The sequence below is a fragment of the Macrosteles quadrilineatus genome, unplaced genomic scaffold, assembly GCF_028750875.1.
Source record: "Macrosteles quadrilineatus isolate MER2022 unplaced genomic scaffold, UCM_ALF_1.0 Scaffold_10__1_contigs__length_6754688, whole genome shotgun sequence".
NCBI lineage: Eukaryota > Metazoa > Arthropoda > Insecta > Hemiptera > Cicadellidae > Macrosteles > Macrosteles quadrilineatus.
Window position 1 is genome coordinate 2,623,322 of NW_026542603.1, and position 19,894 is coordinate 2,643,215.

General features: G+C 37.4%; 1 protein-coding gene across 1 annotated transcript in view; it reads left to right on the top strand.

Moving 5' to 3' along the window:
- Nucleotides 1–6,141: 6,141 nt before the first annotated feature.
- LOC129004701 (bicaudal D-related protein homolog) overlaps nt 6,142–19,894 on the top strand; it is a 100,583-nt gene continuing 86,830 nt past the window's right edge. Inside the window, exon 1 of the mRNA XM_054433267.1 lies at nt 6,142–6,559. Coding sequence (XP_054289242.1) covers nt 6,281–6,559 — 279 coding nt within the window. The 5' untranslated portion in view covers nt 6,142–6,280. The remainder of the gene's footprint in view (nt 6,560–19,894) is intronic.

Sequence of the window (19,894 nt, forward strand, 5' to 3'; positions counted from 1 at the left end):
TGTCACTAAAATGAGCTAGTAAGGGTGGAGTAGTCAACGCATCTTTTAATGCCTTAAAGGCAGTTTCATGCTCTTCTGACCATGGTAAACTACGCGAATCGCAGTGCTCCTTCTTGGTTAACTGCGTTAACGGATGAGCCATTTCACTGTACTTGGGGATGAATTTCCTATAGTATGACGCAGTACCCAGAAAACTCTGCACGTCTTTGACTTTACGGGGACGGGGGAAATCCTGTATGGCCCGAATATTTTCCTGGAGGGGCCTTATACCATTGGGCTGTACTTCATGCCCCAATATTTCAATTTTAGTGTAGAAAAAATGACATTTAGATGTCTTAAGCTTCAAACGAGCGGTCCTAAGTCTTTTGAATGTCTCTTCTAAACTCTTAAGCTGCGAGTCAAAAGTGTTACCATACACGACCAAGTCGTCAATGTATAATACTATTCCGTGATACAGCAATCCCGCAAAAACCCTGTTCATTGATCGCTGGAAAGCATTTGGACTAGTTTTCATTCCCTGAGGGAGACGGGTATAGCGATACAACCCCTTGTGGGTTATGAAAGTTGTATAATCCCTATGCTCGGGGGCTATTGGCTGTTGAAAAAATGCCTGATTTACGTCCATTTGAGAGTAGAATGACGCACCTTCCAAAGTCTCAAGGATAGTATCTATTCGGGGGAGAGGATATTTGTCATCCACTATTAGTTCGTTAATTTTCTTATAATTATGTACTAAACGAAACTTCCCCCCAGGTTTCTTCACCATGAAAGTAGGTGCCGCATACTGGCTCTGACAGTGTTCAATAACACCAGCTTCTAATAAACCGTCCACCTGTCTATCTAATTCCTCCCTTTCTTTGGGGCCTAACCGATAGGGAGGTAGGGCTACGGGTTCATCGGACTTAACTCTTATCTCGTACGGGGGAATATTTGCTTCCTCCAAGTCTGTATCGTCCTTAGCAAACACGTCCCTGTAAGAATTTATTAGCTCCTGTGCTAATTTGAATTGAGAAGGCGTTAACTGTGGGTTTATATCTATTTTGTTCCCGCCACTATCAGTTATACTTCCTGAGAAGTTAGGAGGTAGAGGGTCCGATTTAGGTACTATCGTTAGAATATCAGATTCTACAACATCAGAGATACCATTAGAAATAGGGCTTAAAGTCACGTTTTGGGGCTCGTGGAAAAGTGTTTCCAAAGTATGAGTCACGTTGGATGCATTTAGTGTAAAGTTTTGGGAAGCATCGAATAAATCGACTGAGACTATTTGTACTGGGGCACTACGTGTAGCGGCTGACTCATCATTTCGCGCTGAAGTGCGTGTCCAGTTACCTAGCATCGGCAACTCTGTACGTTGACCCTGGCACGAGAACGTAACTGTTCGCTTATCATAATCGAGTACTGTACAATACTGAGACAAGAAATCATTTCCTAGCAGTAAAGAACAATTTAGTTCCTCTACTACAAACACGTTATGTACAAAACACTTAGAGTCTATGCGAAATTCCACTTCTGCTTCACCTAACACATTTAAATGGGTTTTCCCCGCCGTAGTGAGGAGTGCGTTAGTTGGCTTGATAATATATTTTGATTCCCTGAGCTCCTTGCTATTTACACATGAAATATTAGCTCCAGAATCTAAGAGTATAGCTACTTCACCGCCCTCCATTAATCCGTTCACGTGCAAAGGATATCTTTTCTTGATTCCCCGAGTAACAACTGAGCTGCAAACACTTTCCGCTTTCATTTGTTTTGTAAAGTCAGAAAGGAACCTTACATGCTTTTGCTGATATTGCTTTTGCACGCATGGATTGTAAATGTTACACTCATCATTATCTATGCTATGTACACTGTCGTTAAACTTCCGAGGTATTTGGCCAGCAGGGGGAGGTTCATCATCCCCCGGCCTAATCAGTTTTTTTGATAACGAGGGGCACGACAGTCAACAGTGAAATGTCCCATGTTATGACAATTCCTACAAGGCTGACTGGGGAAGTTAGAGAAATGCACCTGTTTACCAGGTCGACCCCCATAATGAACATTTTCCCTGCGGGGGTATCGGTCACGATCACTATACGAATTAAGCTGAGTATAAGACCTTGATGTGTGGTAAGGGCTTTCAGATCGGTAAGGACTACGTCCTCTTTCATCTCGATTATTATAGCTGGTTCGGGCGGGGGAATGGCGATAACTTGGTCTCCTATTCTCCTCGCGGTATGGTGATCTGGCAGGTGATCGGTGATACTTTTGGGAACTAGACGACCTATTTTCTTCATGACGTGGTAAGCTACGAGAGCTATGTGGAGTATAGGGCGAGATATCCCTACGAGATCGCCTGCTGTCGTCTTGAGATCTGTCGTCGACTCTATCTTTACCATAGCGTTCAACTCTGTCGGTTTTAGCAGAAACATGTATCTCGTGCACCATTTCAGTAAGAGAATTTAATTTGGCTTCAATATCAGCATGATTGGACTGCTTAGGTTCTAATACCCCAAATCTACGCCTTAACAAGTAATTACCATGCTCAAATTTAGCAATGTTCGCCTTTAACAATCCTAGAGTGGTATTATCCAAAATAGATATTTGCTGTAACATCGCAGGATTTAACCCCTTTAGAATATGACCGCAGATTTTGGACTCGTCCATTGTCGAGTCGACCAGCCGGCAGAGTTTTTCAACGTCAGCAGTATATTCTGCTACCGTTTCATTAGGTTGTTGGACGCGTGAGTTTAGCTCTAGCATAAGCAGTTCTTTGCTTTCAACCGGTGCAAAATTCGATAAGAAAGCAGTTTTGTAAGCTTTATAGGTAGCCTGGGGGTTTTTAACTTCAAGATTTTCAAATAAACTTAGTGCAGCGTTTTCCAGATACATGGGAAGATATAAGACCTTTTTATTATCATCCCATGCGTTTATCTTGGATGCACGCTCAAATTTGTTGAAAAATATGTTAATATCCTGACCAGCTTTTCCCGTGAAATTTCCAGGTTGATAAAAAGGAGATTTTTCCCTATTCATAGTGACGGCTTCTGAAGGTTCAAGCGTATGAAGTGAACTGTTGGTCTGGTCGACGGTATGCGATCCCGAGCCGGCACCTAAGGTCTGGATGTCGGTATTTTGATATACGGGGGCGGGGTTAGCTGTCTATTATCTAAAGTTATCTCATTATGATACTCATTAACTGAATCATAAGTGTGGAACTCACTTGGTGAACTATACAAAGTAAGTTTGGAATCTTGATCGTGCTTCAGTTTTAACAATCTAAGATTTCCTCTTAAATAGTCTAGATCAGCGTCTACCGGATAAGTTAGCCCTAAATTTTTATACCAGTTTAATACCTCCTTTCTATTACAGCTTTTAATGTCTGATAAACTTAGTGCGTCCATTACTCGCCATTACACATAGTTTTGTTATATGACATGAAAAAATTATCTAAATAAAATAATTCACAGAGCTAATGTAACAAAATCAATCCACACATTCCTACGTTAAAGAAACACATTACAAATTTTTAACTCGCTATAGAAGCCTATCGCATCCTATCAATAGGTACAAAATAAAAGACATAAACAAATATAAAATTCAACTTTAGACAGCGTTATTGTTATCAATCGTCATTTAAATAATACGCATAAGCAATCTTCAATAATACAAAACAAAAATATTCGTGTAAATAAGCTAATAATAAGAATTATAACCGAGCCCTAATACCTGGTAAAAGACGTATAAAACGAAAGAGTGGCTAATAACTTTAAAACTAGATTAATACAGAGGCCTAACAACGAGAATTAAGCATGAGCTGCAGCTCACTGTCGTCAAGCTATTTATTCTCAACGAGGGTGTATCAAACGGCTTAAATCGCTTATCACGCGCCCAAAATAAAAAATAGATAATACTTTTATAAAACACAACACTAAATAGAAATTACTTACTTTCTAGCATGCATAAAAAATACAACGATTGTCCAGGTAATAATAACAATGGCCTAACGATTATAGACATATAAGATGTAACTCAAACAAAATAAATCATTGATGTACACAAAAAAAGAACTATTCTTAAGTAAAAACTTAAGACACGGCTGTCTCCACCATTTGCCACGATTGAAATTGTGACCGGGGGCGTAACCGGGATCGATTGAAAATAATAAAAATACTTTAGTGAGAGGTATAAGAATGTTTAATCATTATTCAAATAAAGTGGATGGACAATATGATAAAGATAATAATAAAGACAATAATAAAAATGGATGATAAAATAATTACAGGCTCCTTCTATTTAAGTAGGCCTAAGCAAATGAAATTTATATATAAAACTCTAATAATTATAATTCTCTTTGACACGTTATTATATTCAAACAGGAATTTAATAGTCACTATATTTATTCACACAAATTATAAATGAAATCAATTATTATAAAATTGATTACGATTAGTATCAATCAATCACTGACTTTAAAAGGTTAAGTTAGCCTGGACAATCACAAAAATTATAAAGTTAAATATTAATAAAGTAATCGCCTTACCAAAAACCCGGAGACCGGCGAAGTGTCCCCTTTGTCAGTCTGGGGCCAAGTCTCTTCCTTTCGGTCAACTCCTGTGGGTCCAAGCCCTGGTAGCTCAGCTACCTGTAGACGTCAACGTCGTTCTGGGAGTTAGTCGTCGATCCGGGGGCGAAGCTGGGGAACATCCTCAGCGACCAGGTCCCTGATGTGTTCCCACGGAGAGTCATCCGCCGTCTCTTCAAGTCTCGCTCGAAGGCCGTCGACGAAGTCTCGGAGAGTTGTCACTGCTGTGGAGTCCCTGATGACGGAGTTCCTCACGTACCAGGGTGAATCTGTCGCCTGCCGAAGAGCCTTGCTCTGGACGACGAGCAGCCTCCGTCTAGCGGTTCTGCAGGTGAGGTGGTACCATGCAGGGGCTGCGTACGTGAGGACAGGCCGAAGCAGGGCCGTGTAGAGTCGGACTCTTGCAGCCGTCGACAACTTCCGTGACCTGAGCAGCGGGCGGATGGCGCCAAGACCTTTCCTGGCGAGGTCGCAGACCCTCTCGACGTGGGGAGTCAGGGTGAGTCGCTGATCCAGCAGGACGCCGAGGTACTTCACCCGGCGCTTCCATGGGATGTCGGCCCCGTCTAGGTGGAGGTGTTGACCATCGTCCTGCCTCCTCGACCTCGTGAAGGAGATGGCCTCGCTCTTGTCAGCGTTGACTTTGACTCGCCACTTCGTCAGCCACGGCAGCAACAGGTCCAGCTGTCGCTGGACATACACCCTGGACAGGGTGTCCTCTCCACCGACCTTTTGAGGTGTCATTTCTGGGACGAAAAAACTACAATAACACACTAAAAATTGGGTACGTTACTAATGCAAAGACCTATTTGGGAGAAATATTTGTATATATTGTTAGTTTCAGTACTGAAAATAAGTTTTATATCAAGTGCGGACCTTAAGGTGTTTAAACTTAAATAACATAAAAACTACATCTGAAAAAATCCCTGGGTCACGTTTTAGTTTGTCATTTTTAGTTTGATATTCTAACGATACTAACTTTTTTCTATCTAATCTTTAATAAAATAAGAAATGTATTTTTTAGATACTGTGCTAATCAATATTCTCGCTTATTAGGTAGCCAATAATTAAACCGGCTAATTGTTTTATTGTTTTAGCAGTGATGCTACCCAATGGCTGCAGATATTGCTTGATACACAGTATATTCAAATGACTTTCCTCCATTGTTTATGAACCGATTTTCTTATATTTTGGTACCGTTTACCGTTAGAATAGTTGAAAAATTCAACAATTGGCTAAATAAAACATTCCCTCAGTAGTTTTGTTTGCCTCTGAGGTGTTTGTGTAATTTTAGTTTTCAGTTTAAAGTTTACTTCCTAAACTACTGTATAGGACAATTTGCTACAATAGAAACAAATTTGATCCTTGCCTGATGTGGTGGCGATGGGACAATAGTGACAATAGGGGGTAGTAGAGCCCTGGGATTGCTGGGAAAGGGTGAAACCGAGAGTTGTACTCGCTGCGGTAGTGGTAGTACTGCAACTCCCGCGCGCTCCGTCGTTGGCAGCACTGTCGCACAGGTGATTGGTAATGGGAGGGGGTGGAGAAGGCGGCATTGGCATTAGGTTGGTACACCTGAGCCAAGACGGTTGGTCGTCTACCGCGCCGCGCCACTGTCTCGCTGTTTGTTTTGGTTATGTCCGTGTGCGCGAGTGAACTGTTCCAACGGTGTCTGTTATGTGGTAGGTAGTGTTGTGTGACTTAGGCCTTGGGTCGATGTTCGCGACCAAACAACGCAACAGTATCAATCTCAAGAGGGGGATGATGCACAGGGACAAAATGAAGCCGAAGTACGCCTTGGAGGATTACATATACGACGTGGAGTCCAGGAGTTTGGAGCCTTCGGCGGACCCTGAGGATGTGTATGCTCAACTCCAACAGAAGGAGAAGGACCTCATCCTCGCTGCAGAGCTAGGCAAGGCGCTCCTGGAGAAGAACGAGGAGTTGAGCCGCCAGAACGAGAGACTCGCTGAGGAATACTCGCAGAAACTAGAGGTAGGGAGGTCGAAAGCTTGTATTTTTAGTTATATGTTCGTTAGTTTTAGTGTCGGCGATGGGCAACATATGAAGAAAGTCTTTGACATGTCTGTATTAAAGCGTCTAGAAGGAATGAACAAGGGTTAGGCGAATTATTTCTCTGATACAAGTTAAAGGAGTACTCGCAGAAACGAAGTAGGGAGAAAGAAAACTCATAACTCTATTTATATGGTGAATAGCCTGGTTTAGTTTAAGTTAACTACACAGTCACAGCGTAGAACTTTGACAGCAAGTATTTATTGGGGATTATCAAATAAGAAGAATTATATACCTTCTAAGCATTCAAGGGTGACATCTTGCCGATGCCGAGGTTTACAATAACATGTGATTGGAGAGACTAATATAAAATCAAGGGCATTTTAAAATGACACGATATCAAGAGTGATTTGTTATCGAGGGTCTTGTTGAGTTTACACTGTATCCCAGATAGCAAAAAATACTTGATTAAAGCTTAAAACAAGTTTGATTTTTCAAATCTGCAAACTTGAATCAAGTTTGCTCGGATGGGTCCGTAAACTTGATTCAAGTTAATATCATGCGTCGAAGTTCCCGCTCTTCCAGTTTGAATAAAACGTGAAACATCTAATTTGAATAAAACTTGAAATTTCTAATTTGAATAAAAATTGAAACATCTAATTTGAATAACACTTGAACTATCTAATCTAAATATAAATTGAAAAAATACTTGATTCAAGCTTGAAATAAGTTTGGTTTGACAAATCTGCAAACTTGAAGGATCGGGTTTGTAAACTTGATTCAAGTTAAAATCATGCGTCGAAGTTCCCGCTCTTCCAGTTTGAATAAAACTTGAAAGATTCAATTTTAATAAAACTTGAAATACCTAATTTGAATAAAAATTGAAACATCTAATTTTAATATAAATTGAAGAGTACAAGAAATAATTCTTTTTTAGCCACTTACAAGCTCTTTTTTATTTCTGAAAATTTAATTCATATGCTTTTACCAGGATTCACACAGTCTTGACACATGTAATACAAATTTCATATTTTTTAGGTTGAGATGCATAGCACAGTATAATCTTCCAATATTTCAGATAATTTTTCACAATCACAACATAATCTAATAACTTCAATGCCTCTAGTTGTTAAATGCCAATACACTTCTCTAAATAAAAAAGCGAGATACCATCTAAAAACTTATTTTTATAAAAGAGGAAGAAAACATGAGTTATTATAGTTTTCAACCCTACAATTTTACATATTATTACTATTCAGTACGTAGAATTCAGAATTCTTTGAAATTAAAAATAAAACACAAGAGGTAATTTGTCTAAATAGATTTATATTAAAGATTTACATAACACATTTACATTTAAAAATGCCTCGTATCTTTAACTTTCAACAAACAATTCCATCAAAAATTCCTCATTTTACGATTATTTTAATAATACAGAGTAAGTTATCTATTCAACAAGATCTTCATCCCCATTGAGTGGAACTTCTTCCCCACTGTCCACAGTGGCAGGTTTTTTCCCTCTGAAAAAAGTCAAAACAAAATAGAATCAATATTAAATTTAAGGATAAATTAACCAAAATGATTAATTTTGTATCTCTGGTATAAAAAAATAGGCAAGTAAGCAACATTTTTAACTAACGCAGTTTAACTCACAACCAGTGTAGGCCTGTTTAGTGAAAATTAATTTATTCCTACAATGATAAACAAATACAATATATGATCTTCCCAATAATATTAATATTAATTATTAATATGTATAAAACACAATTACATTGTTACTGTCAAAAAATGCTAGACACAAGCCCAGGATTGTTTTCACATTTACTTCAGGCGAGACCTAGGCGTTGCGGCATTATCACTTCTATAAAATAATTAGGTGAATCTGCGGGATTCTATATTTTATCGTTTAAGTATAAAACTAGTGATAGTGCTTGGTTGGTTATCCTAAATATAGCCAAGACATTTGTTACAAATCTTGCTCATACTTTACAAATATATATAAGCTTTCATTTACTGTATAAATTAACCCAGGTAAGCCCAGCATTGCTATGAAACATGAAAACCCCTCTACGAGAATAAAAATACTTGCATTTTTCTTTTGGCGAATTTCCCTATAGGGAAGTAGCTATTACCGTAGGTGGCATGGTAAGACCTAGGCCCGGGACCGATTTACTTTTTCATTTTGATGTCCCCAGAGCCCAAAAACACCATTCGTTCACATTTTTATATATGTATATATAGATTTATATATATATATATATATATATATGTCCGTTAACACAATAACTTGAGTAAGTTAATTTTTGTCCGATTTTGATGAAATTTGGTTTGAAGGTGTAAGGCGGGATAAACTTGAATGAGTTCGCGAACCAGCATGATCGGACCATGGGAACGGGGTTTTACGGGGGGTTTTATGGGGTAAAAATGGGGTTTTCTAATTTTTGACCCTGTAAACACAAAATTTCCCATTTTCTCTCCAGACCTTTTTAAAGAGCTTAAAAAAACAAACAATTTAGTATATCAAAGTGTTTTATTTACAATTATTGGTTACGGAGAAAATCCAAAAAAAATTTATTTTAAAATTACCATGTTATTCTTATGGAGAATATTGTAAAATGTTTTAGTTTGCTTGTTTATGGATATATTTTGACCAAACTTGGTAAATTTATTTATTTGATACTAAGTTATTAATATTTCACTAAAAAACACACTTTTTTACCCTCCTTGTAGCAGCAAGCCTAGGTACTCATTAAAGCTAATGTTAAATTAATACATTTAATTGAAAACCAATTCAGGCAAATGGAAATTCACTTAGTCGGCAGGTTTGCTGCGGGGGGGGGGTATTTTTTAGCTTATACAGTACCTGAGTCCTTGAGTGATCATAATGATAAACAATAAATACCCCCGCCGCAGCAAACCTGCCGACTAAGCGAATTTCCATTTGTCTGAATTGATTTTCAGTTAAATATATTTTAATAACATTAGGTTTAACGAGTACCTAGGTTTGCTGCTACAAGGAAACTAATTAAGTGTGTTTTTGAGTAAAATATTGATAGCTTAGTACAAAATAAATAAATTTGCCAAGTTTGATCAAAATATATTCATAAACAAGCAAACTACAACATTTGACAATATTCTCCATAAGAATAACATGGGAATTTTAAATTTACAATTTTTTTAATTTTCTCCGTTACTAATAATCGAACAAAAATACTTTTATATACTAAATTATTTGTTTAATAAGCTCTTTAAAAAGGTCTAAAGAAAAATTGGGAAATTTTGTGTTTTGAGGGTCAAAAGTGAGAAAAACCAATTTTTACCCCATAAAACCCCTCGTAAAGCCCCGTTCCCATGGTCCGATCGTGCTGGTTCGCGAACTCATTCAAGTTTACCCGTTCCCATGGTCCGATCGTGCTGGTTCGCGAACTCATTCAAGTTTATCACGCTTTACACCTTTAAACCAAATTTCATCAAAATCGGACAAAAATTACTCAAGTTATCGCGTTCACGGACGTATATATATATATAAGTCTATATATATATATATATATATATATATATATATGTACATATATAAAAATTTGAACGAATAGTGTTTTTGGCCTCTGGGGACATCAAAATGAAAAAGTAAATCGGTCCCGGGTCTAGGTCTTACCGTGCCACCTACGGTAATAGCTACTTCCCTATAGGGAAATTCGCTGAAAACATTTTTATGAAAAACCATTATGCAGTAGACTCCTTTTTACCCGAACACCTAGTAACCAGACTGCACTCAGCAGATATATTTCTTAAACCAGACAATTTTTATCAGTACGGTTTAACCACACTGGATCGGCAGGAAGTGGGCGGTACTGAAACAACTTGTCTTCTAGGATAGATTTGAGACCATTCATCACATGTCTAAAGATCAAAAGATTTAAAAGGTATAATCTTGGCATCTTATGTTTTGTTTATAGTAATCCTAAAGTGTCTATAGTTTGGCTATTTTTACAGAATTAACATTATTGGCTTATATATTTTGCAGTAGACTTTCATGTAACAAGTATGAGGACACGTCAGTTTCAACTGTCTCCTCCCCTGTATAATTTAGTCCACGGTACAGTATTATTAGGCTACCAATGGAATTCTATTAATGATGAGTTGAATAGTTAGTTGGTGAAAATTTTTTATCCTTACCTTCTTTCACATCTGGTTTTGACTTGTTGAAGCCAGTTAGCATCAACGCTTGTAACTTTGGCTTCCGTGGCTTCACTTATGCCAAACATTTTCTGTGCAGCAGCTAAAAAAAAAAAAAAATACTTAAAATGAACTTAATACAGAATAGTAGCCTACATTTAACCCCTAAGACCTAAAGTTTGTCTTCCCATTTCAAGCCTGGGGTTAGTTTTAATTTCTGAAGCAAAGTTCAAGATTTTACTTTCATATTTCCTTAATATTTTAATAAATCAACTGTTTGACAAGTTCGCTACTGATCGACATGTACATGCGCCGGTAGGGCGATTAAAATAGACTGATCCTAATATTCAACGTCACTGATGGACTAAAGGTAGTAAATAAGTCAGTAGCTATTAGTAAACCTTCATTTGATTTTTCCATTATCAACAAGTTTGGTTAGTTAGGTTATGACAGTTTAATTTTTATATTACACAAATTATAATTTTTTTTAATTTTTTAACTCTCATTTTGACCGTTTTAAATTCTGCAGGTGTTATACAAATTGTGCCACCCCTACAGTGCCTATCTTAACCGCTTCTGGTAAAAATAATCCAGCTGTAAGCCGATGTGTATAACTTTATTTAGAAGGTCTTTATTACATAACCTGTGTCTAAACTTAAGCCTAGACCTAAGTTATTTTAGTTATAAATTATTTATGTTAAAACACCCAGGTACAGTTCTGCAATAAACCTACAAAAGGCCTATTTTATATCATCAGATGCAACTTTTATTCGATAATTTAACTATAATAAAATATTAAGTTAAGTTAGGATTACGTTATTTTTCCATAAAATACTGAAGTAAAGTTAACTTTAAATGTTTGACTCAGATTAAAATATTTCATTCGATGTAAAATATTAAGTTTAACTTAGGCCAGAGTTTCTCAAAGTGTGGTCCGGAAGCATTTTTTGTTGAGTCCACAAAAAACATTTTAATCAAATTTATTTTTATATGTATTGTATATTATATTATACTAGCCTATTTTGCTATAGGCTAAAGGATTAACACGTTCGCTACCGAGCGACGCACATTTGCGTCGGTCCGGTCACTCTTACAGACTAAAAGGAATGATCATGACGTTGCTTACAGACCAAGTGATATAGGAATAACATTGCCGACAGACCAAAAGATAAATATCGTTTAAATGGACTAATTGACTTAATAATAACCTTAAGTGAATTAGTAAGCAATAAATATTGTTTTTATTTTTCGTTATGAGCGAATTTTAAAACGCCGCATATATGCGTCGGTCAGTCTATTTAACGAAATCCAGTTAAAAAGATTACATTTTCGTTTCAATAGACCAGGCGACGCACGTAAGCGTCGTTGTAAATTTGGTTGTTTCAAGCTTTTACATAAACAACTAAAGAAACTCCACTAAACACTAGCCAAAACTGCAAAGGTTATAACGTTTACATCTGTTCTGTGATGTCGCGGAATACACAATGTAAACAACAATGTTGCCAACTGTTGTGTGACGTAACCAATCGTCATATCCACGGACCAAGTGACGCACATTTGCGGCAGATATCCCTCTAGACCGATATGATAAAATCCGGGCTCTAAAATAGACCGTTGCTAAGAAATACGCTGTTTAATAACATTAGAATACCGACGCAAATGTGCGTCGTTAGTCCATTTCAATGTGACCAGCTGACGCAAATATGCGTCGGTGGTCTATTGTGAGAAACGAGTCGACGCACAATTGCGTCGCTGGTCTATGCGAACGTAAATTCCATATAATTGTGGTAGCGAACGTGTTAAAATTAAGAAAAATGCAAACGAACTGAAACCTAAATAAGTAACTTACTTATTTATTATTTAGGTTTAAGTTTGTTTGCATTTTTCTTAATTTTGATTTTAATAAGTAGCTTAAAGGCCTATTTTGCTTGGAGCGATTGCAGCGATAGTCACGTGGCGATAATCGCTCCGCGATAGTAGCTGGGCACTGCTCTGACGGAGTTTGCGTTGTCCTATTTTGCTTGGAGCGACTATCGCAAGAGTCGCTAGCTACAGACGCGGACCACTGCCTTGGGTACCAGTCTGAGCGATAATCGCGCCATGACTGATGCACAGAACCTCAAAACAGTCCAGTTCACTCAGTAAGCACATTAATAATACGGGTTAAAATAGCCATAATTTACTTTTTGTTCACATTACTTTTTCCATTCATGTGCTGTTAAGGTTGTACTGTTTTGGTTATTTTTCCTTACACATTAATTTCATTTTCTATATTTAATTGTAGGTAGAAGAAACAGGCGACTCTTCATTACCAGCAAACTTTGCATTGTCATTGCTCATATGTGTGTTTACATTTTTTTTAGGTAATCCTCGTCCATTCAAATTTAAATATAAAATGCTTGACTGTTCCTAGCTGACTATGTTACTTAGTTGTGGGTTTTAATACTGTATCAGTTTTTTTGTATGAATAAATATTTTTTATTTAGACTCCAAGTTTTATTTTCCGACATTCATGTACTCTTATTGATATCACTAATTTGTTTTTATTGATATAAATATATTTTTTTCATTGACATCACTACAGTTTTCTATTTATATCCTACCTAGTGACATCTAGTGATAAGTATCTGTCCCAAATCCTACGTATCACTACGTATTTTCTATCAATCGTCTATTGATACTTCCACTAGGGTCAAGTAGAGCCTCATCTTCTAACTCCTCCCTGAGGAGATACTTTAAAAAGTTACAACACGCACTCGTGGCCTCACCATTGTGAGTGCTGGTAGGATTAAAATAACTATGAAAAATCGTGCGACGACTGAAAATCAATCGCTCTGAGCAAAACGGCCGCCGTAACAGCGATAGTAACTGAACGATAATCGCTGTGCGACTATCGCTACAGTCGCTCCAAGCAAAATAGGCCTTAAGTTAAGCGGACTAAATCAAAGTAAGTTAACGTAATGCCAATTTTAGTTTAATGGAGAAGAAATGTTGTAGCCTATATCAGAAACTCATCGCCTGAAAGCTGACCAGACTCTTACTGCGATTAAACGTAGGTTACTGCATTTTATCTGACAGTGTCACTAACAAAGTAGGCTTAAATATTGAGTAGGCTACTGAAGTAACTTAGCTTTAAGTCCCTACCCTAAGTTATAAGTCACCTACACATTAAAATATCATGGTATAAAATATGGCATATAAAATTAGGCAAGTTAAGTCTAAAGCCGGGTTTTCCTAGACGCGGAAAAGGAGCGCGGAGAGCGGAAAATCGATTAACATGGCATTCCGCTCCGCTTCTAGGAAAACAGTAGCATTAAACTATTTAAGACAAGAGGAGTTCACTCTCCTTGCTACTCTCTCCCCGCATAGAAAAACCCAGTTTTATAGAATAGTCTACAATGTAACTTAGGCCCATTATGGCTAATCTAGGCTATAACTTACCATAGTCTATACTATATCCTAAACAGTGAAGACAATGCCTAAGTTAGACCAAACCACAATACCTATCTTATATGGAGAACTTGATATCCAAGCTGGTTAAAAAAAATATTTTTAGGCATACAAACAACTCAAACAAACTAAGGTAGGCCGATAAGTTGACAACAAATTATCGGTCATATTTAAATAGGTACACTTCGCCTCTAACCTTTTTTTTCAGGCTAGGCTACTCATTGCACGTAGGCTGACCAACTCAAAAGTGGCTTGCTTTAGGCTTTAGGCTATACTTAGTTCCTTTAAAATGTTCACTGATTTTGAGTTTACTTAATTTCTTCCTAGGCTATTCTCGTAATTAAGACGATTTGATTTTGTTAGTCACAATCCTTGAGTTTACTTAACTTAGTTTGTAAGAACTTACCTTGATGGATAAGAAGAAATAGGCCTAGATGAAACTGAAACTTAATAAAAAATCAGCTTCAACAATATATAATAACTTGAACAACTCAGCACCACAATATCGATATTTCACAATGAGAGAGATTGAGAATGACTCACTCACTAACAAATACACAAAGACAAAGCAATAAACCAATATGGCCGATGGCGTCTTCAAGTGTCGGTCCCACCGTTAGCGTCGTTCCCGCTCGGAATTGTGGGTAACTTACACTCGACTCCAATTCGAATCCAACGTGATACTTAAAAGCTGTAATTTCAAGCCAACGTAAGCGTAATGGAAGTGCATTGTGGGTAATATTACACTCGACTCGGGTTCGAATCTAATGTGATATTTCAAAGCTGTTAATACAAGCAAGTGCAAGCGTAAAGGTAGTGTGTTGTGTATACTCGAATCCAGTTTGAATATAATGTGACATTTCAAAGCTGTTAATTCAATCCACTGTAAGCGTAATTCAAGTGTGTTACACGAAGTTGACACTTGACTCGAGTTTGAATCCTAAAGTGACATTTCAAAGCTGTCATTTCAAGTAAAAGCAAGCGTAATTCAAGGCTTGAATCAAGCTTACGTGCTATCTGGGATTTGATTATGTAGGCCTATGTCTCTTAAGATTGGATTTTAGAGTCTCGAACACTTTTTCAAGCTATGTTTCTTGCTCAAACTAACGGATATTATATACTTAAATGTATGAAACAATCGATTGTCTGGTAATCGGCTACAGGGGTTGAGCTGTTAACTTTCCAGTGTCGGGCGCGACTATGGGGTATGACATGACGGTTGGGTAGGCTACAATCAGGCGTGAACTGTGACTGCAAAGTGCGAACGTAGTTCCAGTAGTTTCCCCAGACTGATCACAACAGTCACTGCAGAATTGAACAATTACTACCCGGCTTTATTTTCAAGACAACGCAGGAGTAAATAAAAACACCCCAATGCGGCACCGGCACGTTGTCTTTTGACAAAGTTTTTTTGGAACTAAAATACAGCCAATGTTTTTCTGTTATTTTAATCATATAATGATAAATGATTTTATTAGCCATTCGGTACAAATAATACAATAGGCATTGTCATTTAAAAAAGTCCAAATCTTGACTATAGTGCGTTCAAGCAGCCGTGGCACCTGAGGGATTAGGAGGCCCCAAGGGTTTCAATGGGGTGTCCTAATCCGTCAGGTGCCACGGCTGTTTGAACGGAGTATAACGCATCAATCTAACTACAGCACACGTCACACAGCAAACCAAAAACAATACAGAAATAAGCTGCAAAAACTACAAACTATATACAGTATGACTATTGAATACAGTAGTTTAGTCAAATCTTCGATTGATTTTCTCCTTAATTTACAAAACTGTCTGTCTTGTGTCTAGGAGCGCATCAATTTGATTCATTCATGAATTTGCAATGATAATGTAATGTAAATTTAATTCTAAAATGGCTACAGTAAAAAATGTGAAACCGATTTACGATGGAAACATTTGATCTTGTAATTATACGGGGAACCGCAAATAATAAGTTGTATTGCTGGTATATTTTACAATACACTTTGCATGTATCGTTTAATTTTACGATAGTAAAATTAATTTTTCTAGAAGGTAATTGATGTTAGAAAAACATTATTTCAACCTTTCATTGGTTTAGCTGCCAGAAAATGCCTAGGCTATTCACTGATGGGTTCATTCCTTTTGTTATCGTGAAACATAATTTAGGCTGCAGATAAAAGATTGGAAGTGACCCTGACTAAAAGAACTCCCGGCCTGATTAAGCATGTATTGGTGATTATCGATTGATCGTTTGTTATCGTACGCGCACATAGCTTAAATATTGTTTGAACAAAGACATAACAATTGATCAGAAGATACGTTTGAATGATTTCTGCTAATTTTAGAGGGGTGTATATAGCCAACGTAGTGTTTACATCGGCCACCAAAGCAGGCCTGGCTGTGTTGTGAGCAGATGCCCATTAGACTTATCTGAGTCAGTTATAACATAACAGTAGTAGCGATAGCATGTCGGGGCTCTATCGACCTAACATTCTCCAGCTCCGTGCCTACCGCTACAAGCCAAGCTACTTCCGTATCCTGTTGGCAAAAGCGCCATAGAGCATAACTTGGCAACATAGAGTAATCCATCCAACAACCCGCCTCACGAGAATTTTAACCTTAGCAAAAGTCCATATTTCAGTGGTTTGATGCCGTCATCTCTATGCATACATTTGATCAACTCAATATTTATCGAACAAATAAGATTTAATTTTCAGAATGGTTATATTATGTAGTACATTTTAGACTACATTTCGTTATGTTCTTTAGGTTGGGGGTGACATTTATAGTCTTATCGCATATGATACTGTACCATCTCTGTTCCAACATTGAACTTTCCTCGTTTTCCTTGGCCACAAATCAAGTTACATAATACATCACATAGAAAACAAACGGTAGCCTATCTTCAAACTGACACATACTTTGAACATCCTTGAATTAGCGCCGGGAGAAACCCTATGAGCCTTGAAAAAGATTAGTGTTTGGGAGTGTACCATTTTGTTTACGGTTAAAAATGCTACAACACACTAAATTTTAATAAAAATCCATTGATATATATCGCGGTAGTACCCATCACTTACAAAATTTCACAAAAGTTTGATTACGAATTAACATAATCGCTTTTTGGGGCTCAGGAGGGCCAAACTGATACATCACGGTGGTACCCACATACCAAATTTCATAATAGTTTGACTACGAATTAATCACTTTTTGGGGTTCAGGAGCGGCAAAATGGATATTTCCACCCAAATCTTAAACACGAAAAGATTGACGAATACAATTCCTTTTCTTTGTACCTAAGGGAGAGAAAGTTAAATCAACATCGTAGTTGTTAAAACAACAGGCTACGTACTTTGATTATATTTTCCCTTTTGCCTATTTAAGTACCCTTGTTGAATCCTTAGCAGAACTTACTGGACATAGTTATAAACAGGTCGAAAAAGAGCTGAACAAAAATAATGGACATTATTTAGTCTAATTTGAAAAACTCATTACCCTACATAATATTAATATAGGTTAGAAGAAGTTGGCAACCCTCTATTACCCTTTCTCTGGCTTAGTCGTCCAATTTCCTCGAATCAAATCCATTAAAGATGCAGTGGATGCAGAAGCAAGGATGACACTGGCCATTGTATATTCCGATGGCTAACGATACCAAGGCTGTGATCGTGATAGGATGCTGTTGGAAACCGGTTAGTCTGGTCTCTGGTCCTCTAACCTCCTTGTCCGACGCTAAACGGGATTGCTTTTGCGTCGCGATCGTGTTGGAGCGCAACTCGCGAGTGTAGCGATCCTGCGATGGCACTTCGACCATGATTTTATAGACGTATTCTCTCTTCTGGTTATATTTACTGCTAGTAGTCTGAAAGTACGGGAAAGCAAGAGCATCGGCTTTCAATTTGAACAGTTCTATAGTGTTGGTGATTTGCAGGATTCGAACACGTACCCCTAAGAACATTCCGTGCTTCAACTACGCAACCTTACTTGCCGTACTTACGTAGGCCTACTTCTTACTTACCGCTTACTTGACTTCTGGTGTCATCGCCACGATCGTTTGGGGGTTTTTATGTTTGTGTTTTGAGTACGTGTGTTCCTCAATGAATTATTTTATTGTGTAGTACAGCGTAGCGGATAGGTAAAGTTTAAATTTTTTAAAGATGGGAGTGTTTGATTTTAGATGTTATAGGGGGTAGTTGGTTATAGCACCTTGATCCATAAGGTGTGTTATTTGTTTTTTGAAGTCTGTGTTGAAAGGTGTGAACCAAACCTATTCACGTTACTAAACAATATTAGTGTCTGCTATAATAGTTTCAACTTCAACAATAACACTGTATATCGGCCGGTGATGATCTATACAAAATAACGTCTTACTCCACAGAAAATTCCATTACTCCCAGCAAAATATGAATGACAATAGCACTGGAACTAGTTCAGAGGTGAAAAACCTCTGACGTCCAAACTAAATATCTAAACCTGCAGCTCTAAATCATAATCTTCGACTCTATTTTGGTCAAAGAGTTTATTTCCGACTCCCTGTGTAGTTGTATCACGTAGATCTCTCATCACGTAGAACAGCTGTTTCGTCTTTCACAGTCAGCAATAAAGTCTTCGTGTACGCAAACACGGGCGTCGTAAATTCTTCAAAGAACACGGTTTGTTTTTATTTTCAACTCGTAAATCTAATTTGTGTGTCGTAGAGTGGATAGTCAAGTGTCCGTCTGTTGGCGTTTCTATAGATAGTAACTGGGGACCGAGCTTTGCTGGAGGATGAGTTTACTCCAGAAAGCTTTGACCTCTTTAAAATAGTTAACTATGACTTTTATCTAGTTTATATATGCAGCTGGCATGATTCTTTTGTTTAGTAGGTCCTACATAAGCAAATAGATTTCCATACTACGACTAGTATTAGGTTGTCAATGAGTGTATTCACTTTAATAAACTAGAAACTTTTCCAGTTCAAATGTTATTTGTAACGTGGATTTGTCTAATATGTTGTACAATGAATGTTTGAAGTTTATCTAAATTTTATTTAGGACGATAACAATTTAATTAGGTTTGCTATGATGTTCTGGAGACCTACTTTTCAACTATGACCTTCAAAAAGCATGTTCAGGCAAACTACTTAAGATTAAATTTCATTCCACTCTATGTTAAAGCTGTTGCAAGGTTGTGGCTTGGGTTGGTTAGTCTATGGTTTTGGATTGAGAACTTAGTTGAGCTACTGACATAGCGCTGGGGCGTTGTGGGGACCCTGTTTAAACTTATTTTTCGTTCTGACAAAGAGGAAGATTCTAAAAACTTTGAATGCTAATTGCTATCTATTCCCTCTTGTGTGCGCATCAAATGTATATTTTTTCAACTAAGAGGCACATTGTATTTTAATATGTTAGCACACTATATTAAACACTCATTCAAATACGATTTCTTTATTACAAACTCTGCTACACACTGCACATGTAGATCCAAAGTTAATTTTCTCATTGTGTGAAACAGTGTTGGTCTACTTATTCTTGTACGTATTTGTATTAGCAATTTTAACTATAATAGTTCCCTGTAGGCACAACAATGAAAGTACACAGGGTGTTCCTCGAAGGCACAACAGGCAGTAACATGATATCATGTATACGTCATTGCTTACGTCATAATGTACGTAGATCAAGGGTATAGAGCCAGCCTCTTATTGTCTTCACTCTGCCGTGTACACCTCTA